Below are 26,666 nucleotides of genomic sequence, written 5' to 3' on the forward strand. Positions count from 1 at the left end.
GTGCTTTATAAGGGTCATTTCCTAAATTTATATTAGTCTGCAATACCATTAATAAAATATCAGAAATTGCCACAAACAAGGAGATTCTTGCTTTAAAACAGTTGAAGCCGAGAGGGGATACTGTTTGTTGCATATCTAGGTTACTAATTTTTCAAGATGCAGCAAGTTGAACCACTGAAGAAAGATACTTCAACCAGGACTGTATCACCAGAACAATGAACTACAGTTGCATAGTGTTGAATTAATTAATTTGACAGTTATGCTGTCAGAATATTGTACTACCAGGGCATCCTTCTCCATTCTCTTCATGTGCACTTCCCCTTCAGAAGTCTCGCCTTCGCATAGTCGATGCCAGTGACTGTAGCTGCCAGTTAAATGAGATCAAGCAGAAACATGACTTGTGTGTTCTCCTTGCTTCTTATACATCCTTCCTCCTTTCACATGCAGAGTGAGATTACAGACTTCGTAGATTGATAAAGATTCAGTTCATTGTGACTACCAGTTCCGGTTTCTCTGCAAATTGGATTTAAGACAGGATTCAAAACTGGATGAAACTGGGATCACAGTTTCTGAAGAATCATAAACATCTGTTTACTAGGAAGTGTGCATTTGTATATCACAGCAGATTGCACGCATGTTTATACCCAGTTTCCATCGTTTCATTATACTGAAATGGCTTGGAAGTTTATAGGGGTTGTATGTCAGTTCAGGTGTTAAATGCATAGAATATTTCTGTCTTCTCTCTTGGATCAGTTTTTCACTGGAGTGTTTGCAGATCAACCTACCTTTGTGGGAAATTTCATCTGCCTTTCACTTGAGACTGAATTCCTAAATCATTCCAGTTCATTAATTGTTTACCAATAAGTTCCATGGATGACTTCATCTGATGAAATGGTTTTAGATGGGTACAATTTTGGTAACTCTTCTAAGAACCTCCTTGTATGGATTAGGAACATTGTAACATCTGGCTCTCACTCATCTACAGAAGCTGTCAATAACTTTCAGAACCCAAAGTTGTAATGATAGGACTGAGTTTTTTTTTAATGTAAAACAATTTTAAAAACCCCAAAATTCACTTTAAAGTTTACTGTGTTAAAGTTACTAGGTTGTAGGTTAATGGGCCTGAGCAGTTTGCTTGATTGTACAACTTCTGGCAGGCACATGTGACTTGTAAAGCTTGGGCAGGATTCCCTGCATGACTCTTCATATGTAAATAGTCATGATTGAGTGGTTGGGGTTGTTCACGTGGGAGGGGGCAGTAAGAGCTCTATTCTCTCTGTTTGTGTGCACTGAGAAAAGATAATGAAACCTTTTGTACCCCCTCCAAAGACCTGCATTTCAACAAGAATTGGCTATGCAGCTGCAACCCTGGCAACAAGACATAGCAGAAAAGAATTAGGGCAGACTTCCAAAATGCAAGGCAGGGACTAGGTCACATTAGAGAGGAGTGAAATACCAAGTTTCTAGGATAAGCAAGAGCACCACCTTCTAAGGCTGAAGGGTAGATTTTGCTTTCTTACTTCGTTATTTATTGTTTTAATCCTAAATAGAAACTCTACCATTATCATAGCTACGTTTAAACAAAATAAGTCCCACCAGTACTAATTTCCTTGCAAGAAATTATGAGCTGAAGACCAAGAGCCCTCTGGTTGCATAGTGAAATATATCTGCATACTTACAAAAAAATGACTATTAACCACTTTCTTATTTATTTTCCATGTGTTTTCCGTGCCACTAGATAACATACATGCACTTTTGTGTTGTGTATATATTGAAAAAGCATATGCATTACTGATTGTTCTATATTGTTCAGATTATATTTATAATGACTTTAATGAGCTCTGATTCCTTTTATCTGATGTAAACATTTCTTTAACATGTTATATTTTTTGTGGTGAGTAGTAGAGATTGTAGGGTAAATTAGCATTTAACCCAAAATGTTATACTAGGTACAAGATGTGTGTCTTCAGCCATGTGATTTGTTGTTTCTACAAGCAAGGATTTAATAAGGATAGTACTGCTGATGTGACTACAATAGGCTTTGTTAATTATCCAGCTGTTTAATGTGATTCAATAAGAAAAATGCTACTGTGAGCTTGGTAGAGGGGATTGGATGCAGTTTTTTGTGAGCAAGGATTGAATAATGTTTTATGCCAAATGAATTATGATTAAATTACACAGAAATGGAGATTTTGGTATAGTAGCTGCTTAATGTGCATGACAGATAAAAGTTCTTTCGAATATAAGATGTCACAATGCCCTTTCTTCCAACAAGCAAGCAGAAAATGAGTCTATATATTCCCAGCATTATTTCTTGCTGTATTTTTAGCTATAATGAGGGTTTAAAAACCTGAATTGGTTCACCTAACCACCTAGTGAGCCTCTTATGGCGCAGAGTGGTAAGGCAGCAGAAATGCAGTCTGAACGCTCTGCCCATGAGGCTGGGATTTCAGTCCCAGCAGCCGGCTCAAGGTTGACTCAGCCTTCCATCCTTCCGAGGTCAGTAAAATGAACACCCAGCTTGCTGCTGGGGGATAAACGGTAATGACTGGGGAAGGCACTGGCAAACCACCCCGCATTGAGTCTGCCAAGAAAATGCTGGAGGGCATCACCCCAAGGGTCTTTATGGACATTTGGAGGGCCGCAGTTTGACTACCCCTGCTCTAGGGGAACTGATATTTGTTTCCTGGAGATCAGTTATAATTTTGTGAAGGTCAGTGACCCTAGAATGACCCAAGGTCACCCAGCAAGCATCTGTGATTTGAAATCAGTTCTCTCAGAAATATTTATGTAGTAATATAATGTTTTGTGGTCCTCTGATATTAGTGTTCAGCCACGCAAAGGAAATAAAAAGGAATCTATGACCATATGAGACTGCCTTATAATGAGTTTGATTACTGATATATCTTGCCTAGTATTTTCTTCTCTGACAAGCCAGGACTGTCCAAGGGTAGAGGTTCTTCATGGGCCTGCAGCCTGAAATTGTTTTACCTGAGTAGTCCCTTCCCCAAATTATACTAGAACAGTGGTCCACAACCTTTTTCAGTGGGGTGGGGGGGAGGGTGGGGGAGGTGGTATCCGGGTGCCCACGCATGCGTGGAAGCCCATGCGCAAACATGCATGTGCAGCAGGTCTGTGCATGCGCACTTGCGCCATGTGCATCTGCAAAAGCGCATGCGTGGCAATTTTGCGCATGCACGAAACTGCCACACATGCATGTTGCACTCCTGGTGGGGCCACAAGCGCACATGTGTGGCACTTTTGTGCATGCGTGCATGTGTGAAATTGCCGCAAATAGCACAAATGCGCGTGCACGGACCTGCCGTGCATGCACATTTGCGCCAGCGGCCGCGCTTCCCTCTCACCCCCTCCTGCAGAAAGAAGCTTGCCAGGCCGCTTTGGCAGCTGATTTCCTTGTGGCCTGGGAAGTTTCTCACTGCGGGCGGGGGGGCGGGGAGAGGGAGCTGCGGGCTGGTGCCGAGGCCTTCGGCCCAGTGGTTGGGGATCACTGTACTAGAAGACAGGAGGCAAAGAATTGGCTGATTATTAGTTCAAATATTTGCATAGCACATACGAGAAAGTCATGACAATATGATTACAAGAAAGGTGGCAAAATGCCAACTAGATTCTTAATTTGTTTCCCATATCTTCAAAGTGTAATGTAATGTCAAGGACTTATCAACTGTTTTACAGTTTTTGGAGTGTTGAAATGTTATATGCTGAAGCTAACAGGCCATTAGTGTAGAGGTATTACTTTCTATATGTTGCTCCTCTGTAATTAAGCTGCATCAAATCTAGGAACCATTCTGGCCCTTGTCATAGTAACTCTGAGACCTTAAAGCAAGAGTGACGCCGATGAATTTTTCTGGTCTTTCAGCTTCTAGGTGCAGCCCCTTGCCTTGCAGTATGGTAAAAGTGTTCACTCACTCAGTGCTGTATTTGAAGTGGAAAAGTTGCTAGTGGAGAACGCAGGAGCATTCACCAATCTCCCAATAGTTGTAGGAGTTTCTTTCAATGGTCATTAGGTAATATCAAATGGTTACTATTCAGCTTCTTTGCTTGTTGGTAAAAACCTGTCCATACTCTCGTTAGTTGGTGCTATTTCTCTGTCTGGCCTAAAAGGAATTCATTACTTTTTTTTTCATAATCCCCACTTGGATAAAAGTCTAAATAATTAATTATACTTTCTAGCTTGTGACCAATGACTTGCTGTGATTTGAAAACTACAGGAATTTTTTGTAAACTGAAATAGCATTTTGAATGGCATCTTGCAAACACTGTTTGCTCTAACAGCAAACTAGAGTGCTGTGAAACAGGGTCAGTAATGAGCTGGTATATAGGTTGCTGGCAGAAAATTAGTAGCTCTGGGTCCTGTAATAATGCAGTGATATGAATGTATAATATATACTATACTATGCTCTCTTGTCTAAAAACAAATTTTAAAGTTTTACTGGGTGGTCAAGATAAGTCTGTTTGGTGTAGACTCAACCCATGTTTCTAAAACCTACCTTCTAAGATATATATTGTCTGACACACATGAAATGCAATCTTGATAGAGAATAAGACTATAGCTGAGAGTGGTGGTCCTAGACCAGTGGTCCCCAACCACTGGGCTGCAGCCCGGTGCCAGCCCGCAAAGGCCCCAGCACCAGGCCGTGGCTCCCTCCCCCCCCCCCCCGCAGTGAGAAATTTCCCAGGCCGCAAGCAAATCAGCCGCCAAAGCGACAGATTAGCTTGCGGGCCGGCAAGCTTTTTTTTGCGGGAAGGGGGGAGAGAAGCACGGCTGACGGCACAAGCGCACATGTGCAGCAGGTCCACACATGTGCATTTGCGCCATGCGTGGCAGTTCGCACATGTGCGCATGTGTGGCAGTGCCATGCATGCATGTTAGCGACCACGCATGGCGCAAACGCGCATGCACGGCGCCCAGATCGCCCTTCCACCCCACCGGTCCGCAGCCTAAAAAAGGTTGTGGAACACTGTCCTAGACAATATATATCTTAGAAGGTGGGCTCCAAAAAGAAACACTTTAGAAACATTGGTTGGGGCTACACCAAACAGATTTCTCTTGACCACCCAGCAAAACTTTAGAATTTGTTTTTAGACAAGAGAGTATTGTAAAGTATATATGGAACACTGAGGAAGACCCCTGTGGGTCGAAATGCACTTGGTCTGTAGTTCATGTACAGTTAGGTATGTATTTTATTTACTTTGTTTTTAATATATTATTGGTGCACTTTAATAAATATTTGTAACTTTTGAGTTCCAGAATTTATCCAGGTTGGGTTTCTGTTCATTTTTTGGTTTTACAAGGCATGTATTAAAGCCGTACCACCTGGTCCTACTTATAGCCTAGCTTGTCAGTTTAGCTGAAGAAGAGGGCACCTTGTTTTCCTTTCCTGCACTTGTTTGGAGGTGATCGGGGTTTGGGGTGCAGGCATCTCTTTCCATCTTGGATGATTCTGCGTGGTATTCTGAGCCCAAGAACGAGGGAAGGGATAGGGTTTCCATGCCACTTAATCCATGTTATGAGCATGAAATTCCGGAATAGATTAGGAAGGCAGACTGAGCTTCACCTTTCTGCTACAAATGCATGCTTGTTGTTATGGGATTAGCAGCAGATGGACATGATATGCTGTGGTCATTATAGTTATGGTAGGATGTAATGTTGTTTCTGTGATGGGCAGACTGTAGGAAAGCTGTACTTTTCTGATAAAGGGTCATTTTACAGTTTAAAGAGAAAATATGTTAGCTCTTTAGTTGTTCACACCAATTAATTTGAAGGTCCATGTTGTGGCAAGTTGAGTCCATGTTGTGGCAAGCTAAGGTCCTAGGAGTCCATGTAGAGAAGAGTCTGAAAAGGGGAGGAATTTCATGTGCATGAAGTGGAAGAACCATGAAATCAGCAAGGAGCAAATGCTCCAAAGATTGTAAGAAACTAGCCCAGGGATTCCCAACTTTTTTCAGCCTATGGACACCTTTGGAATTTTGAGACAGAAAATGACTGGTGGCAGGGGCGAAGCCAGCCACAAAATGGCTGCCACAGCTTACCTTCAGTCACATAGTGAGTATATCCTCATGAACTAGTAGCCAAAGCAACCTTTTAAAAATCTGTGCAGCCAATCAAAAGTCTTGCTGGAGTCCCACCTGGTTGTATCCACTTTCTAAAAACAGTTGGGAGGCACCTGAAAAGGTGTCAGCAAACACCATGGAGTTCATGGACACCATATTGGGGACCCTTGAACTAGTCAGTAACTTTCCCTTATTTATTTTCATTAGCTGTGCCTAGAATCTGTCATGTAGCTCTCCTTAGTTTGTTCCTTCTAGTAATGAGAGAGTCTACACATTTCCTTATTCGCCACCTGGTCACACTAATAAAACACACCCTCGTAGTGTCAACCTCAGGAGACACTAAAAGAGCCAGAGGGTCAAATTTGATCCAAGATGGAGGCATGCTGCCAGAAGGGAAGGGGCTGCAAGCTGTCTCCACCCCCAGATCCAATGGAATTCCTTAGCCCTGAGTTGGCAACCCTACCATAAGGTAAACATCCATCCTTGAATATTTGGTTAATAGAAAGATATTTATTTTAAATAAACAAATTCACAGTACTATTAGCACAACATGTCTGAGTTAAACCTGTTCAGGGTGCCAGGGAAAAAAAAGAAAAGGAATGCAAGTTCTTTGGATAACAAGAACATTGTAGTTTGTGGTGTTAACGGCAAGAACAGTAAAAATGTCACATTTAAATCTTATTTACTGACCTCATATGTACAGACAGTAGATTTACAGTACTGCTATGGCCCTACCTCTCTGGAGAACAGCTCGTGGTGAATGGTGCTGAATTCTTATAAAACACCAGCCAATTCTCAAAGCTGCTTTTATCTGCTGGTGAGTTCATGTGCTCTCAAACTGGAGAATAACAGAAGTATGCTAAATGAGGTGAGGAGATGAAACACACTGATAGCTCTTAAAGTAAAAGCTTAGATTTTACTGTATCCTTCATTAGTTATAGGCAAGATGCTGTAGAGAAGGTAAATAAAATGGTACGTGTATTTTTATTTGCCATAATTAATGCATTAATGCAGATTTGGTTTTCTGTTTTATTTTTATAATGCTTATATTTTTTCCACTATTTCTCTTCTACAGAAATAGTTTCAGTAATGCATAGATCATATAGAACAAAGACCCCTCAAGATGGTGCTTATGTTCTGTAGCAATGCCAAGCAGGCAAGAGTTCCAATGTCTAAAGATTTGAATATTACTTGTAGAAGACCAGCCTTTTTTTCTTTTCTTTTTTTAGTATGCTGGGCTGCCAGTATGTCTTAAGAAAGAGATTTAAAGTGGGCTTATGTAACCATAGGACACTGGCAGTGTTCATAGAAAAGATATATCTGTCATGAATATGTTTGACTGAGACTGAACACTGTTCAAGACAGGGAAATAGGAATCATGTTTTATTTATCTCATTAGAAATAGATAGATTAGATAAGAGCTCCTAGAATGGGTCTGCCGCTCTTACTTGTTGGCACTTTTTATTAAACCGGGTAGCCTTTCTAAGAAATTGGTCGCAGATTGAGGTCAAATGCTGTGAAAAAATCTTCATGTCTATTGATGTTGACTGAAAATTCTAGTGTAATGTCCTGTGCATGCAATTATTCAGTTGATTGCAGCTATAGCTTGCTGAAATTTGATTATGGCTTTTTAAATATCAAACACAGCCTGTCAGGGATACAAACTTGAGTCCCAGCCAAAATTTCTAGGAACCACTGGAAGGAGGAGGTGATGGATGGGTATATAATGATCTCTTCTAAGTTAGAAGGCTTTTCAGGGAATTTGGACTACCATGGGCCTGTGGCCAAAAAGTGTGTAAAACTGCTACAAGCCTATTTATACTTTGAAGAAGGGCTTACCCGGAAATCTTGTTCCCTGACTTAGATGTCCTTTCTCCAGGGAGTGGCTAAGAATTCATACCAATGTCTAAGAAAGTGTGAAAGTTCTGTGTATAACAGTAGACATGGGAGATGGGGTTACATGTTTCTTGCTGTCTTCAGAAACCTGTATGACAGTATTCTGGACCCTGGTAACACTGGAATACATAGTGTCTGATAAGAGGAAAATGGCGGAGGGGGCTAAAATAATTCTACCAGTGACTGGGAGAGTTTAGAGAATCCTGAATGGGAAGAGGGGGACAAATTATTCATTCCTTCTTAAAACCAGTGTCTTCTAACAAAAAGTTGTCTAGCAGCATGCTTTAACAGTTGTTTTGACTACTATGGAATTTATTAAATATTAAATTTAACTCTGACAAAAGGTGCAGTGAATTAATAGATAGCTAGTGAACATCTGATACTTGTGTGTGGCTTAACATTTTTATTTATTTGTTTGCTTGTTTCTTTATTTATTAGTTTTTTATATATATACCGCCCTTCCATATGGCTCAGAGGGGATACATGGAACGACCTAACATATAACATAGTCACTACATCAACAAAAATCTAACAATGGTTCTGAATAACACAATTTCAGTGGTCTTAAATAACAACAATATCACATGAATGGTAACTTAGCTAAGGCCCCCAGAGAGATCAGACTGGTTCAAGCCATGGAAAGGATGTCTGAGGGGGACCTGTGGGTGTTATTTGGGTTTTGTCAGTCTCATACAACTGTCTGGTGGACATTAAAGCTAGATACTTTAATACTTTATTTCCGTAATCCAGTTTTTATTAGACTTTCTTATTGTATTATTTTCTAATCTTGTAACCTATCTTTTTTGTTGCTTATGGTGTGTTATTATTCCTACTGCATTGACTGTAATTTTTGAAATCCACCTTGGCTCTTGGTAAGAAAGGTATTGTATTGATGCTCTGAGCTGAACTCTACATAAAATGTTACAAACAAGCAAACGACAAAGCAACTGACAAAGCAAAAAAAAAACAATTTAAAACATCTAGAACGAGTGGGAAATTGTGGTTCAGTTGACTTGTTTCAGAGAGTGAAAAGGGAGGGCCATTCCGCACAGGAAAAAGAAAGCCTTGAGCTTTTTAATGGCGTAACACTAAAAAAAAATCAGCCTCCCGGAATTCCTCAGCTGCTGGCTCCTCTGCTGCCATCTAGCACTTCCTGCCATTTTGCGTGCCTGCTTGAAATGGCAGAAGAGGGGAACGCGCTAGATACGCTCCTCTCTTCCACCTGTCAATCAAGACAGGCAGCCAATCACCTTTATCGCACTTTTAAAGGGACCACAATGCCCGTTGTTTTTTTTTAATGAGACATTTGTTTAAATGCATATGCGTTTATTCATGGATACATAGGGCTCCTTTCACTGCAATCCCTTTTGCAATCTGGAACCTTGAAGCTTTAAAAAAAATTCGGGGGGGCATTTTTTTGTGGGGGGGGAAGAGGCATGCCTTATGGGCAAACTGGTGGGGAAAGTTTATTTTTTACTCTGGGCGATTGCGTGTCTATTCAATGCTCCAGGCAGTTTTTTTTTAAAAAAAGAAGCCCCATTCTGGGTGAAGAGAGAGGGAGGCAGGCTCAAGGGCAGGCACTGGAGCTACTTCAGCCACTTTGGTAACACACGTGTTTTGTGCAAGTGTCTTGCTGGCTGCTCGCATTCTACTAGGGGGAATCCAGTTTTGTGAATTACCCTACAAGCATTTTAAAATGAAGGCTGTAGCTGCCGGGTTGTTGCTGTAACACTGGATGTTTACAACATCATGCAAAACGCCAAAAATATGGTGTTTGCAAACGGTAAGACTCTCACTTTTTAAATTGGGTGCAGAATCGCCCAACATATTTTTACCGTCTATGCAAATTGCACCAATGTAGAGGCTTTTCCAGAGATCAGTTTAGTTGTAGAGAGGAGTGTCATGCATGCCTTGTATTCTGTATTTACTGTTTCCATGAAAAACAGATAATAGCTCCCATTTTTATGCTGCTACTTTGTCAGCATTCATCTGCAGTTTTAAAAAGCCCCAAACAAACTGGCAGTTTCATACCACAAATTATATTCGGGGGTCTATGGACTTTCATATGCAACACACTAGCATGAACTTTTGTGTCTAGGATGAGTTTAATACCAGAAGTATGAAACAGTGCCTTCCATAGTCTTTCACCCCTAATAGAAAGTATATCTTCTCACTAACATGCTATACCTTACCCAAACCAACAACATTTTCGAACAAAGAAATACTGTGCTGTTCAGTTATTTAGAAAACCCCAAAGTCAGGTGTGGGGATGGGGACATATATGCAGAGGCAAGGATGGTTTCTATGACATTTAATCCTAGTAAACTAGGCACAATAACTAGTGAAGGGAACTTTTAAGAAGTTTAGAGAGCATAGAGAAGAAGAAAGATGGAATCTGACTCCAAGTCTGAATTAATGGATGCTTCTCTCTGAAGTATTAATTTTATTAGAAATGCTTATATATGAAATACTGTCTTTTAATTATGGTGTGGATACCATGTACATTGTTTGGGCACACATTGGGCTGCATCATTTTTGAGCTATGCTGGGGTTAAAAAACAGGAAAAAGTAAAATCTGTTTTAGGTTGTGCAGCTCCCCTTTTAGTCAGGCTTCAGCTTCAGCTAGTGCTATAATGCTCACAATGCAACAAAAAGCCAAAAATAACTGCGTTACTGGCAAGACCTTAAATAGTCATATGCCCTGTTAGCCACAAAAGGAAGTGGTATGGGAGTAACAGGAGCATAATGTACTTTGTGAGAAATATATATGTTCAGATTCTTTTTGACAATTAAGGTGGAAAAGAATTCATTATGTATGGAAGGGCCAGAGGTATCCAGTTGTAAATAGAGCTGTTTCTGATCACTATTAAGGCAGTATTTCAGCTGAAGATTGACTGTATTTGGTGGTGTTTTTTGCATGAGCCCTTCTCCAGTCATCTCTTCTCCTCTCCATCCTGAAGTAGAATGATAGTTCATAATACTAGGAGAGCTGTTATGCTCAACTTACAATGTCATAGGGGACTTGATTGTTGCTTGGCTTCAGTAGAAAGAATGGAGGAAGCTTTAGAAGTTTTATAGAAGTTTTCCATCTAAGCAGAGGGACCACGTGTCTGAGCAGAATCCTTCCCACATTTCTTGACCTGCAATGAAAATAACATTGGTATGAAAGCCAGTCGTCATGATCACCTGTAAGGCAGCCCACAGTCCTTTTCAATACCCCTCCCTTCCTTGGCAGGCTGGGGGAAGCATTGAAAGGGAGTCCGAGTAGCCTAGAGCCTATTTTATTTTTTGTACAATGGGCTTTACTGTTAGTTTATAATAAACTGTTGCAGTCTATATGAATTTTCAGTCTACATACATTCAGGGATGCAAAAATGTAAACTGTCACCAAATATAGTGAACTCAGTATTTTGTTGTCTCACAATGAGGCATGCTCGAAGGGAACTTTCTCTGTTGTTTTGAGAAGTTTTGTATCTGGCCACTTCCAACTGAAATAGAGGTGCAGCACTAGCTGAAAGTGTCATTTGGTATGCTGGCACTTTTAAAGTGGGTTTGCAGTGCTTGCTAGAAATATATTTGTCTTCCAGATCCTACTATCAGTCCACGATTACTTGTGATGAAACTAGCTTATATCTTTGCATCACTTTTTTAATCTGAATATATAAGCATAAAGCTTGCAATAAAATTACTTCCAGTCAGAAAGTCATTTTTATGTGAAATAGTTCTCACAAGCCAGGTGACAGTTTTGCATGTACTGTTTCCTCTTCCCCCATGGCACACCCTCTTATAGGGAAAATAAAAACAGCACAGGCAAGAGACTTGGGAGGTTACCACAGTGAAGTTCATATGATGCATTAGCACCTGCAGCCATTCTTCTTCCTGTGGTTTTCTGTGCCTTTTATCTGCCACTCAAAATAGTCAAGCAGCCCTGTTACCACATTTCCTGTCTGCATTTGCAGCAAAGAAATGAGGCAGCCAGAAGACAAGAAATAAGTGACCCTGAAGTGAGTCTGTTAAGTATCTTAAAAGGGGAGATTCTGCCCTTAGTCATTAATTACAAAGCAACTATTTTATACAAACGTATGGTTCAGCTGTCTTTATATTCAGAGACCAACAAGAGCCTTAGAGCCAAAAAGCTTGTTTCCCCCTACATTTCTTATTTGTGGTTATGTTCATAACACAGGCCTCCTGCTGCTTTAAGATTATTTTGAAGAAGAGTTGTTTTTTTAATCCCGCTTTTCATTAACCCAGGCTTTTTCAACCAGGAGTTTGTGAAACTCTGGGGTTTTTTAACGGCTCTGGAAGAGTTTTCTGAATGTGTGGGTGTTAATTAATTTATATATTTGTTTGTGTGTGTTAAACTTTGATCAGGTGATATGACCATATATGGTCATGTCTGCCTACCCCCCCCAACCCAAAATGGCCATTTATGGGCCAGGAGGGGGTGGGAAGGGAATGAGTCCCAGGTGGGCTTATACAAAGCTATGCTTCTCAACCATATTCTGCCTGATCATGCCACTTCTGGGATTTTTCGAAGTCTGAAGAATGTTTCAGGAGTTTCTCAGTGATAAAAAAGTTGAGAAAGTCTGCTTTAGCCAAAGGAATCTCAAAGCAGTTTACACTCATCTTCCCCTCCTCCGCCCACAGCAGACAGTCTGTGAGGTAGGAGCTCTAGGAGAATTGCGACTGACCCAAGATTACTCAGCAAGCTTCTTATGAAGGAGTAGGGAATCAATTCTCCATCACTGCATTCACTTTTCCCTGCTTCAGATTTATGGATGATGATGATGATGATTTCCAACAGTAATTTTTCTTTCTGCTTTGTGATAATTTATTAAAGGGTTTTGATTTAGGTGGTGTGGTGAAGTTGAGATACAACATATTTGTTAATATTATCTTTGTTTAAAGCAAATGTGGTCTAAATTGGAAAGCATAAATGTGAGATACCATAAAACTTCAGATCTATCGCATGGTGTTGGGATAGTGTAGCCAGCAGATCCTATGATTGTAGGATTGTATGGCAGTCAGACAAGAGACGTAGGGGGTTTGCCATTGCCTGCCTCCATATCTTGACTAGTTTTCCTTGGAGGTCTTGTATGTATGCATTTGTATTAATGGCTGCCCTTATGGCACCAGGCATCTTGGGGAGGCTTTCAATAGCGTATAATAAAACAGTATTAATACATAATTCCAATAAAACACTGAATATATTAAAATACAATAAAAACCAGTAGAAGTGTTGTTGTTGTTGTTGTTGTTGTTGTTGTTGTTGTTGTTGTTGTTGTTGTTGTTGTTAGGTGCGAAGTCGTGTCCGACCCATCGTGACCCGATGGACAATGATCCTCCAGGCCTTCCTGTCCTCTACCATTCCCCGGAGTCCATTTAAGTTTGCACCTACTGCTTCAGTGACTCCATCCAGCCACCTCATTCTCTGTCGTCCCCTTCTTCTTTTGCCCTCAATCGCTCCCAGTATTAGGCTCTTCTCCAGGGAGTCCTTCTTTCTCATGAAGTGGCCAAAGTATTTGAGTTTCATCTTCAGGATCTGGCCTTCTAAGGAGCAGTCCGGGCTGATCTCCTCTAGGACTGACTGGTTTGTTTGCCGTGCCGTCCAAGGGACTTGCAAGAGTCTTCTCCAACACCAGAGTTCAAAAGCCTCAATTCTTTGACGCTTGGCCTTCCTTATGGTCCTACTTTCACAGCCATACATTGCAACTGGGAATAACATAGCCTTGACTAGAAGTACTTTTGTTGGCAGGGTGATATCTCTGCTTTTTAGGATGCTGTCTAGACTTGCCATAGCTTTCCTCCCCAGGAGCAAGTGACTTTTAATTTCTTTGCTGCAGTCCCCATCTGCAGTGATCTTGGAGCCCAGGAAAATAAAATATGTCACTGCCTCCATTTCTTCCCCATCTATTTGCCAGGATTTGAGAGAGCCGGATGCCATGATCTTCGTTTTCTTGATGTTGAGTTTCAAGCCAACTTTTGCACTCTCCTCCTTCACCCGCATCAAGAGGCGCTTTAGTTCCTCTTCGCTTTCTGCCATTAGAGTGGTATCATCTGCATATCTGAGGTTGTTGATATTTCTCCCTGCAATCTTGATCCCAATTTGTGACTCATCTAACCCTGCCTTTCTCATGATGTGCTCCGCATACAAGTTAAATAGGCAAGGCGACAGTATACAGCCTTACCGAACTCCTTTCTCAATTTTGAACCAGTCAGTGATTCCATGCCCGGTTCTCCATGTTACTTCTTGACCTGCATATAGGTTTCTCAAGAGACAAATAAGATGCTCTTGTATTCCCATCTTTAAGAACTTGCTACAATTTGTTGTGCTCCACACAATCAAAGGCTTTAGCATAGTTAATGAAGCAGAAGTAGATGTTCTTCTGGAACTCCCTAGCTTTCTCCATGATCCAGCGTATGTTGGCAATTTGATCTCTAGTTCCTCTGCCTCTTCGAAATCCTGCCTGTACTTCTGGAAGTTATCGGTCCACATATTGCTGGAGCCTAGCTTGTAGGATTTTGTGCAGCATATAATAGTAGAAAATAGGAGTGCCCAATCTCAGCAGGGGAGGCCCATATGATATTTCAGTTCTTCCAGGCATAGTGGCCTCAAGTGCCCATCCAAATATGAACCAAGACCGACCCTGCTTGACTTCCAAGGTATGATGAGATCGAGTGTACCTGGGCTATCCAGGACTGATTCTGCATTTACTTCCCCTCCCCCCGCTGTCGATCCTGCTGAATTCAGATCTATTTGAACCTGGATCTCTCTCTCCCCCCCCCCATTGAAACAGAAAGCTTTTTGCACTTGATTGGGGAAGCTCAGGGAGGGGAGGGAAGCGCTGGTCATGAAGCTGAACTATCTTTCCTGAACTGTCGAGGGGTACGGATGGGGTGAAGTCCAGCTGGCATTATTGCTTTATTCCTTCACTTTTGACTCCCAAGACAGCAGCAGCCTCTCAGGGAACGAGGCAAATCTCTGCTGAGAGAAGTGTGGACTTCTGGAGTGCAGTCACTTTAAAACAGGGAGGAAAACCTTGCAACCTGGAACCAGGAAGTCTTTGAACTGATACCCTGGCCAATCAGGGAAGACTGCTTTGGAGCAGGAACTTAATTTGCAAAAAGCAAAAAGCACTTACTGATGGCAGCTTTTCAAATATCGCAACTTATATCCACTCCTGGATATTATGGGGGGGGGGAGGTACCGTCACTGTGAATCCATCATGCATATTGCAGGGGGGAAATTTAAAGCATCCAAAATCAAAATGGAAATCGAATTCACTGTAGATGGGAGAGATTTATTTGGGCTGGAATTGGATAAAAAGCCCCCTGCATATTTGACCCAGGTCAGGGCTACAAAACCTCAGAGTTTTGGAGAAAGGGAAGGATAAAAATGTGATATGCAAGCACTGTGTGGAGTTGCCAATTTGCATACAGAGTTTCCATGTGACCTCTGCTCAAATGTGAGCCTGCCAGCTGACCTTTGAGATCCTTTTAAACATGTATGGAAACTGTTTCCAAGTAAGGCCAGAAAAGGTCTCATAAAGTCTTCAGTTCTGCACTTAGCTGAAATACCAGAGGAAATGAATAAGCCTAGAATTAAACTATTTTTTATTGTCCACCATTGCAAAACATTTGCAAATTTCTCTACCCTTTTCTCTTCTTTGATAATAAATCCATTCTCAGTTACAAGCCACAGGAGCCAGGCAAAATTGAAGGCCAGTTTTTAAAAGCAGACTAGAGGAAGGTGCCAGAGGGCTTCTATGCTCTATAAAATCGGGATAATAATCCCTTCCTCACCATTTGCATAGCAATGGGAATGACGAAGATAAGGACATTTCTCCCTTTTGTGGTGACCATAAATCATATGTAAGATTCTTTTCTTTACTTGTAATTCCATTGTGATATCATATAACAGTAAACAAATCCAATTAAAAAACAGCTGTCTGCAACTATGCTTATTGAAGACAGTAATCTAGTCAAGTGGACGTTCATCAGTCTGAAGTCTAGACAAGGCAAGTACTGCCATGTGCATAAAATAGTATGTCTCAAAGTGCTGCATTAAACGCTTCTTGTTCTTAACACTTCTGGCTTACCATGTTCTGTCCCCCATATTAGGATGGATGTGTATAGATGTCTTTTTATATAGTTCCATGCAGGCAAAAACAAATTTGTTTAATTTAATTTGGTAGCTGCTTTTTAAAACTAGTTTTAGGACTTTAGCAGATTTTCCATTTTTGAAAGGCCTCATTGCACATGTAGCTCCTTAGTTACAAAGGCACTTGGCAATCCTGCATTTGCGCAGTGATCATATTTTCCAATAAAGTGAAATTCTCTGACATAGCCCACCCGGCTATTAATGATTGTGCCATTTGGGACTGTAAAAAGATTGCTTTGGACTTTTTTTTTTTAACTTCCTGGGATAAGAACTAATATGGTTTGCTGAAAGATCACTCATGTTAGTCCTTTAAAAGAAAATGATGGAGAATTCAGACATGGATGCTGACACTGGAATGTACCAGCTTGTCAGAAGATTTTCTTTAAAGAATATACACTGCCCCCCTCCTCTGCCTTAGAGCACATCCCTCCTTTTGTTGTTCCCCTAAATTAGAATTGTGTCCTGTAGTTCAGGTTTACACTTCTTAGAATACTGGTTTTCTATCTTTTGAAAGCAACCTGAGATCTCAACATTCTTCTTTCTGCTGTCTCTGCATGCTAGCTTCAACTGCTACATTTCTGGGAATCCAGCTAATGCCAAAGAGAAAGAAGCATAGCCAGTAGAAAGGGGAAGGCAGCCCTGTAATCATTCAAAAGCTACAAGTTCAGACTTCTCCATTACTTTTGTGGTGCAGAATTTCAAGCAGACAGACAGTACTTTGAGTTCTAGTTATTAAAGGCTTAGAGCCTCCGTCAGAGAAAAGCGCTATGAAGCGGATAGGGAGACTTTTGTAGGAACAGATAAACAGCAAAATGTTGGCAGCTTGGTACCATATTTTAAAATTTAAAGCAGGGATGTATGTGGCAGGCAAAGAACAAGGAGGAGGAGAGTTTTTTCTAACTTTCATGCTGAGTTCTTCAAAGAGAGGCATTTTAGAACTTGGTCTCTTGACTGTGATATTCAGTTGCTGTTTGGTTTTATCTCAGACACAAAGTTTCAGCTTGTTTGTAATCCGTCCAATAAAACAGGCAATCTTTCACAATTGGTATGTAATCAGAATTTTCTTAGGAAGGAACACTGCCTTGCGTATGGCTTTCTTGAGCTTCCTCTTATGATATGACTGTTGTTAGGGTTTATAATCACTAGGAGCAAAATGCTGAGGGTGGGGTCCACAAAATTAAACAGAGGTTAGATCTATCGGTATTTTGATTAGTATATTATTCTCTTACTCTTCTTCCAAGGAGCTCAGAGTTGCATACATTCCTCCTTCCCCATTTTATTCTCATAACAAATCTGTAAGTTAGGTTAAGCTGAGAGTTCAGGAGAATACAATGCCGCAGAGGCCTCCCACCTTCCATAGCAGCCATTTTCTCAAAGAGAACTCATCTATGTTTGCTGGAGATCAGCTGTAATTTTGGGTGATCTCCAGGACTCACCTGGAGGCTGGCAACCCTACTTCCATGGCAGTGTAGGGATTTGCCAGATCCTAGACTGGAAGCCTATTATTGTATTGGACTGGCTGTAACTGCACAGGCAGCAGAGATGCTGGACCTATAGCACGTTTTGCTAAAAGATTGGTAGCTACTGATACAGTGACCAAAATGCTTCTTTATCGAGGGGAGAACATAACTGTCTTGAACAAAGAGAAAAGATGAGATATCAGTGTTTTAATGAATTAATAAAAATAGAGATAGAGTAAGAAAACTGTATAAGGACCAATATCCCCATGTATCTTGGATACATCCCAAAAGTACAGCCCAGCCGGAAGAAAAACAATGAAATTTAAGGATATTTCTCTACATTTTAACTGCCATGGACTATATTTATGTGGTCCAAACCCACACTGTATCTTAACATGGAATCTCTCTTAATTGTGGTGGAAGTCCCTCTTCTATCAGTGGGATGATTGATCCTGGATCAAAAAATGAGCCACACTGAAAGACTGAAACACTCATTCTCTGTGGTGATGTGAGAGAACTCAGACTTGAACTAATCTGATTTGGTCATGAAGCCCTTTTCTAAGGAAGCATTTAAGTAAGCAATTACACAATCTTTTGAGTAAAATGAGTGCAAATTTTGCAATGAGTTCTATTACAAAAAAGATGTGGGATGACAGTGTGCAAATTTAAGGAAAATAAAGTATTAATTCTATGTGTTCCCTGGTTTAAGTGGAGCTATTAATCCGGGCACCTTCTTTCTCTCTCCATATGCTATATTCTTTGGGGGCTTCTTGCATGGTTAACTGGTCAAACATAAGCTCTGCACTCCTTATTTTCCTGGGGTTTTAAATAGTCATTAAGAGTTGTTTAGACACTTGACAAATTGCTTCAAGCTGCAGAAAGAATTAACTTTGTGATGAACCCAAGGGCTGTCCAGTCAGCATCATGGATGAGAAGCAGGAACCCTGTGACCTTGAATTGGGCATAAATTGTATAACTGACCAAATCTGATGAGTATTCTTTCACTTTTGAGTCAATGCTAAAATAATATTTATTTATGCATACCTTGAAAAATCATGAATTTCTTTTAAAAAATTGCAACTCAGATATTAAACTTAATAGCAGCTTAACAGAAAACAGAAAACAGAAAAACTAGCTAGGGCTGCTAACCCCCAGGTAGGGACCTAGAAAACTCCCAGAGTCTATAAATCACTTTTAAAATTACTTATTTACTTAAAACATTTTTCACCTCATCTGGAGAAAAATGGTTGCTTTGGATGGTGGACTGCATGGCATTCTACCCGACTCAGGTCCCTCACATCCCTTAATCCCACTCTCCCAGTACACCGCCAAATCTCCAGGTATTTCTGAGACCAGAATGGCACCCTTAATTAGGACCCTTTAGAATTTAACATTGAATAAAAAGGAATTCCAGTGAATTGTGCAATCTCCTGGTTTTGAACTTTATATAGACTTATTAAACTAGAGCCTCTTGTGGCACAGGGTGGTAAGGCACCCGACATGCTGTCTGAAGCTCTGACCATGAGGCTGGGAGTTTGATCCCAGCATTCGGCTCAAGGTCGACTCAGCGTTCCATCCTTCCGAGGTTGGTAAAATGAGTACCCAGCCTGCTGCTGGGGGGTAAAACGGTAATGACTGGGGAAGGGAATGGCAAACCACCCGGTGTTGAGTCTCTGGAGGGCATCACCCCAAGGGTAAGACATGACTCGGTGCTTGCACAGGGGATACCTTTACCTTTGCCTATAGACCTATAGATATTTGTGGTACATTTTAAAAAGTTTGCTTATATTGTTTTATTATCCTTCCCTTTCCCTGATTCTAATATCTACTAGCACTTTTGTTGTCCTAAAACCTGAATTTTCAAGTTGCAGCTTCCTGCATATAAGCTTCTTAATATATTGAATTTCATAAACAATAAAAGTTAATTTTTAAAAATGCAAATGATCCCCACTCTTCAAATAGGTCTTAGTAGACCATACATTGAACATGAGTCAACAGTGTGACTCGGTGGCTAAAAAGGCAAATGGGATTGGGGGCTGTATCAAACAGAGTATTGTATCCAGATCACAGGAGGTGATGGTACCGCTTTACTCTGCTCTGGTCTGGCCTCACTTGGAGTACTGTGTTCAGTTTTGGGCACCCCAGTTGAAGAGGGATGTAGACAAACTGGAGCGTGTCCAGAGGAGGGCAACAAAGATGGTGAGGGGTTTGGAGACCAAGACGTATGAAGAAAGGTTGGGGGAGCTTGGTCTGTTTAGCCTGGAGAGGAGACAACTGAGAGGGGATCTGATAACCATCTTCAAATATTTAAAAGGCTGGAGCAGAGTTGTTCTCTCTTGCCCCAGAGGGATGGACCAGAACCAATGGGATGAAATTAATTCAAAAGAAACTCCGTCTAAACATCCGGAAGACATAGTGGTTTCTCAGTGGAACAGGCTTCCTTGGGAGGTGGTGGGTTCTCCAACTTTGGAAATTTTTAAACAGAGGCTAGATAGCCATCTGACGGAGAGGCTGATTCTGTGAAGGTTCAAGGGGGGGGGTTACAGTGGATGAGCGATAGGGATGTGAGTGTCCTGCATAGTGCAGGGGGTTGGGCTAGATGACCCATGAGGTCCCCTCCAACTCTATTATTCTATGATTCTAGGAGGCTGAGTAGAAAGTTTGTATTCTCCCTCCTCCCTTCCCTCCTCCCTCAACTTCCTTCATTTTTGCCCTAATTCATGTGGTTAAAAAAAACCTCCTTATAATGTTAGTAATAACAGTTTGTAACCTCCTTGTGGAGAAACCCCTTCCACTTGAGAATTCTTTAGTTAGATTAATAATGTTATATAAATGTCACAAATGGATCCTAATTTTGCATGTTAGCGTTCTTTATCCACCTGTCTTTGTAATATAGTTTGACCGTGGTTTACAAGGTAGTACTGAAATAGCAGTTAGTATGCCAGATGAAGAAAGTGAAAGCATTCAAGCATTGCTGCATCACCCTTTCAAAATATAACCGTTCAGGTTAGAGATTTAACTAATCCTTCAGTTTCATGAAAGAGTCTTGTGTGTCAGTTTTTCCACTGCAGGAGCTTAAAACCTTTTAAGGTAATCAGATGTACTTAAGGCATTTCTTTTCTTTTCTGAAAATAATGTTACTTAAAACAGCAGGATAACAGAAGCAAACTGTGCTGGTAGCACATCAGTCAGAAAACTACCATGTCTGTGGAATGAGGCTATTAAATGAGACTGGGTCACTTTAACTGGCTTGAGGTTTACAGACAGTAGAGATGTGGAGCGGGTACCCTGCAGGAATGATGACATTAAGAAACAAGACCTACTTTTAAGGGGCTTTGTACCAAGCATTTTATTTTGCATTGCCAGGTAGAAAACATTCATATAGAAGGTCTTCTTATAAGCATTTCTAAATTCCTAATGTTTATAGGAAAAGAGAGCAGGAAGGTGGCATCTGGATGGTTTTGTGCTGAGCTTTTTAAATTATTATTTGTTTGCTGGCTTTGCAACAGGAAAAAAAGGAGGGGTTCACTTTCAGTTCTTCTATGTAGAATAGCGTCAAACAAATTATTCTGTACATGGAGTTACTCCTTGGAAACTGCTTTATTAACTTTTAGCAACAGGATTTTAACTAATCTGACAGATTTTTTGCCTTTTTCTTTTTGTCCAGGTTACTGTGTACAGTCCAAGAACTGGACAAACCTCACATTTTTATGATGCTGTGGACAATACCTTGAGTCAAGACTACTTCTTTTGCACCCATCTATATTGTGTTGTGGAAGGAAAAGCAGAACAGAAGAAATTCTGCCTTCAGTTGGACCACAGTACATTTGATCTAAGTGCTTGGAATTGCTACCGTCACACAGATTTGGAGCTTTGCGCTGAGGTTTGCACTTTGAACTGTTAACCATGAGTGAGTTCTGGTTGTGTTTCAACTGCTGTATTGCAGAACAGCCTCAGCCTGTAAGTATAAATCTTAGCATTGTTCTCTAATTAATTGAGTTCATTATATTCAGTGCAATTAATTGATTTTAACAGATTTTTTTTCCTGAATAATTTGTGTTAACTTGAGGAAGCTGGAAGTAGTCAGACCACTGGACACAACACTGTCCTCAGTGTATTAGACCAGCCTTTGTCAACCTTCTGACCATGGAAGAACCCCTGAAATATTTTTCAAGCTTCATGGGAGCCCAGAAGTGGTGGCATGCTCCTTCAGAGAAGTGGGTGCAGAAGTAAAATATTGGAGCCAGCCAATCATTTATCTATTTTATTTTATTTATATTAGGTAGATTAGATTTATATACCGCCACTTCCAACAAGCCGGCTTGCAGCGGTTCAGAATAAAACACCAATTTAAAACACCCCATAATACAATCATTAATTCCCTAGAAAAATACAGTTAAGTTGGCGATAATACAATATAAAACCCCTTCATCAGTGACTCATAACTGTGGCTTATAGCATTGTCATAACAATGTTCTTGATGGAAATCAGGGATAGATAGTTATCATCTGGATCTAGTCTAACACCAAGCCCAGGAAACCAGGGGGAGGGAAGACCCAATCGAATACCCTGGGACTTCAGCCCAGCCTCAACCAATTTACCATTTCCATTGTGGAGAAAGAGACTAGGCTTGTAGAGCAGCAGGGGAAATGGGCTCCAGTGACATCTTGGGATGTCAGCAACCATCTCAACTTCTAGGAAAGGCCGCATAACCCCTAGGGAGCTCTTGCGTAACCCCAGTGTTCCCTAGAACCCTTGTTGAGAATCACTGTTCTAGACCATTAATCATGGTTAAACATAAAACCACCTTAGTGCCACAGAACTTGTAGCTTTTAATGCATTCTAGGATTCCAGTAGTCTGTTGTGACAGTAGTGGCCTTGAGGTTTTCAGGAAAGTACAGAAGTACCATCAAACCCAAGGCAGATTACATACTGTAAATCAAAGATAATCAACAAGATGGGACATCTAATTAAGAGTGTTAACTGTGTATAGAGCATGTTGTACAGCCAAATGAATCTGCTTAATTGCAAGCTGACAGTAGCTGTACACCCCATCTGTCATAGCAACAGGGGTAGATGGGGAAGATAGATTTGTATGACTACAGATTACATAGTCTGAAAAATACTTGACAGTATGTAGATTTAGAATGCCACATCAAATACCATTACTAATCTGTTCAATGCAAAAAAGGAGGAATTGTTATCGGTTCAATTCAGTGTTCAAACCAGATGGAACACTGGAAGCTTTTCGGTACTTACAGCACACTTTGGGGAAAGGATATAGAAGGCAAAATTAGGACTAGAACTGCAAAAAAATATTTAAAGTGGATACTGGAAAGTATGATGGCATGTCTAGGCAGCTAGATTTAGGATACTTCCTGAAAGCTCTCTTACACTAATGTTACTGTAAAATAATGTGACTTTGATTATTCTGCAAAGAGGAATAAAAATAGTGCCCTGTATCCAACTAGGCATATGTGGAAATTGAATGTACACAAAAAGTGATCTTTGGATTGTACCTCTTCAGGTTTCTGGAGAATCAGCACCTGATTGATTGAACACATACTCAAGATTCACAGCATTTAAAAACACTTTCTCAGCAGCAAAATGTGATCCTTCTAATATAAGCCTGTCTTTTTTAAGTGCTTATAACACTTTTAGAAAAACAAGAATGCCACACAGCTGATGATAAAACTTAGTTCTGTATATAGTACTGTTAACTTACAATCACATCATAAAGGTGCAGAGCATTTCCTATTGTTAATAGTAAACCCCAATTGACCTTAATTGTTCTGGATAATACCTTCATTTGAAATAACTATAACCATTGCACATATTTTTGTGACACAGCCTGTATTCCCACCTATAGGGTGGTGGAAATCTTGCAGATCTGTGGGCATTCTTCTAAAAGGATTTTTTGTAAAGAACTGTTTGTGGGAAAAGAAGCCAATCAGGTTGATTTCACTTGAACTGTGAATTGACCAGTTAAGTTTGTCTTCAGAGCTTGCGGTGTGTCTGGCAACCTATAGTAGGCTTTTGTGGTTACCCAAAAGTGACATAAGGTAGTTCTAGGAATCACCAGAAATTCAATAGTAAACTCAAACTTTTGCCTGCCACCACATGGGCAAAGATAGAATCATGGAATAGAATCTTTAATCTGCTCCTGCGGAGCGGATTAAATAAAAGAGTAAGGGCTGTTGGGGAGGAGTTAGGGCAGGCTCCTGATTCGCTCCTCAGAGTGGCAATCCAGGGCCAAGTGGCCAATTGGGAGGGGCGCGAAGCACGCCTCCCTGTTGGCCACTTGGCCCGTCTCCCGAACGGCCCACCGCTAAGTCTGCACTCCTCCCGAGCAGGCATCCTTGCCGGATGGCTGCCGGCCTGGAGCTTTGCCCCATGCTGCTGGGCTCCAGGGGAACTTCTTCCCCTCCGCCCAGCAACTGCCCTTCCCCACCAGTGCACCTCGCAGACGTACTACCCCCCACCTGCCACCCGAGCCCTTCTCACCCCCACCCCCAGCGTCCCTACCAGTCACCCGCATCCTTCCCATCCCCAAACCCCTCACTTACACACTCCCAATTCCCTGCCTGGGCCCGGAATTCCCCGCTGCCGCCACCACTCCTACAACACGCTTTGCCGCTTCGACAAAACTTCGCCGCCGCCGCCGACCACGACAATGCAACGAAGACAAGATGGCGGCCATGACTCACCCAACGCTGTGGAGCCGCTCCTCGCCCAGCATCTCGCTGACACCTCCCGCGGCCGTGGAGCCAATGCCACTGGACCGCCGCCCACGCCAACTTGAAGGGGACAAGATGACGGCTATGACTCAGCCAATGCCACTGCGGAGCCGCTGCTGCTGGACCGACACGTGAACCCTTCGGAGCCTGCCCTGACCTGCCTGCCCTCCGACTGCCCACCTATGCTCCTGCATGCTGCCGCGTGCCCGGGACCCAGTGAGTCTCCAGGGTGAGGAGGGGGGCCCAGACCAACAGCCACCACCCCTCCAAGCCAGGGCCCGTCCAACACCCTCCCGCAGCCACATTATACCCCAGCTAGCGCCTGCTGTATTTCAACCACAGCGGGCTTAATTCCTAGTCATAGAATAAAAGAGTTGGAAGGAACCTCCTGGGTCATCTAGTCCTACCCCCTACACAATGCAGGACACTCACAACCTTATTGCTCATTCACTGTAACCTACCACCCCCTTGAACCTTCACAGAATCCATCAGATGGCTATCCAGCCTCTGTTTAAAATGAACCAACCACCTCCTGAGGAAGCCTATTCCACTGAGCAACCGCTCTAATTGTAAGGAACTTCTTCCAGATGTTTAGACAGAATTTCTTTTGAATTAATTTCATCCTTTTGGTTCTGGTCCATCCCTCCAGGGCAAGAGAGAATAACTCTGTTCCATCCACTATATGGCAACCTTTTAAATACTTGAAGATGATTATCAAATCCCCTCTCAGTTGTCTCTTTTCCAAGCAAAATAGACCAAGCTCCTCCAATCTTTCCTCATACGTCTTGGTTTCCAAATGCTTTGTTGCCCTCCTCTGGACATGTTCCAGTTCGTCTACATTCCTCTTTAACTGTGGTGCTCAAAACTGAACACAGTACTCCAAGTTAGGCCAAACCAGAGCACTTCCTGTGATCTGGACACAATACTTTGTTTGATATAGCCCCAAATCCCATTTGCCTTTTTAACCACCGAGTCACACTGCTGACACATGTTCAATGTATGGTCTACTAAGACTCCTAGATCCTTTTCGCACATGCTACCGCCAAGACAAGTCTCCCCCATCCTATATTGGTGATTATGGTTTTTTCTACCTAATGCAGAACTTTACATTTGTCCCTATTGAATTTCATTTTATTTAGTTTTGCCCACTTCTCGAGCCTATCAAGATCATCCTGTATTCTAATTCTGTCTTCTGTTGTGTTTACTGCCCAGTTTAGTAGCACCTGCAGATTTAATAATCGCTCATTCAAATCATTTATAAATATGTTGAACAACACAGGTCCCAGGACAGATCTCTGGGGCACTCCACTTGTCACTCTTCTCCAAGAAGATGCTGAAACATTAACAAAGCACCCTTTGGGTATGATTTGTCAACCAGTTTATCGATCCATCTGACAGAATTAGGATCCATACCATATTTTACCAACTTGTCAACAAGAATATCACGTGGAACCTTATCAAACGCTATACTGAAATCCAGATAAACTATGGCCACAGCATTCTCTTGATCCAGCAAGGTAGTCCCTTTCATGAAAAAAGAGATAAGATTGGTCTTACATGACTTGTTCTGGTGAAACCCATGCTCCACCATAGTGGGAGGCCTGGCAATTTTAGTTCCAAAGGATGAAGAGTAATGTCAGGAAGGGAGGTTACCCATAACTTTACTAGTAACTCTTCAACATTTCAGTCAGAAGCCCTGCTGGGCAAAAGTTAAGTAGCATTGAAGCTGGGAATAATTCATGACTGGCACTGTTAAAAGTTGATATAAACTGCTTTTGATTTATTGGTATTTATTTTATTTATTATATGATTTCTTTTCCACCTTTCCCAGAAAAACATTGTAAATGCCTTGGAGACTTTCAGGTTGAAATACAGTCACTAAACTAAACAAAAATAAATCTTTCATAGTTCTCTGTGGTAGAATGTGGGTATCACCCAAGATGTTTTTCCTTTATGAGCTGCCCTGAGGCTAATGTTTTGTCCCCTCCACAGATGAATAACATTTTTCTTAAGAGGAAGAGTTTCATTTTGTAACTACTTACACATATCCTGTCATGGAAATGTACTTTGTCATAATATTGGTTGACCTCTCTACAAATACTTCCGGTGTTGATTTTCAGGGTCTCAGCAAATTAACATAGTCATTTTTTCCCACTTACTTTAATAGTCAGTTGTTGTTCATAAGGAGGTATCACGTAAACTATAAGCATTTTTTACATACTGCTGTTTCTTGTAAGGTTTTTTAAAATAGTTTTCAGTAGCAGGAATATGAAATATTTTTCTAAGAACAATAGTCTGTAGGCTTTTAAAGTTAAGATTTGGTCCTCCAGATTTTCTTCT

The 26,666-nt window shown here is 41.3% G+C and overlaps 1 protein-coding gene across 1 annotated transcript in view; it reads left to right on the plus strand.

Annotated features, from left to right (window-relative positions):
• The window catches only part of CDC42SE2 (CDC42 small effector 2), an 86,471-nt gene that overhangs the window by 28,050 nt on the left and 31,755 nt on the right, over nucleotides 1–26,666 (plus strand). Inside the window, exon 2 of the mRNA XM_077344479.1 lies at nucleotides 21,257–21,549. Coding sequence (XP_077200594.1) covers nucleotides 21,496–21,549 — 54 coding nt within the window. The 5' untranslated portion in view covers nucleotides 21,257–21,495. The remainder of the gene's footprint in view (nucleotides 1–21,256; nucleotides 21,550–26,666) is intronic.

The sequence above is a fragment of the Paroedura picta genome, chromosome 7 (genome assembly GCF_049243985.1).
Source record: "Paroedura picta isolate Pp20150507F chromosome 7, Ppicta_v3.0, whole genome shotgun sequence".
Lineage (NCBI taxonomy): Eukaryota > Metazoa > Chordata > Lepidosauria > Squamata > Gekkonidae > Paroedura > Paroedura picta.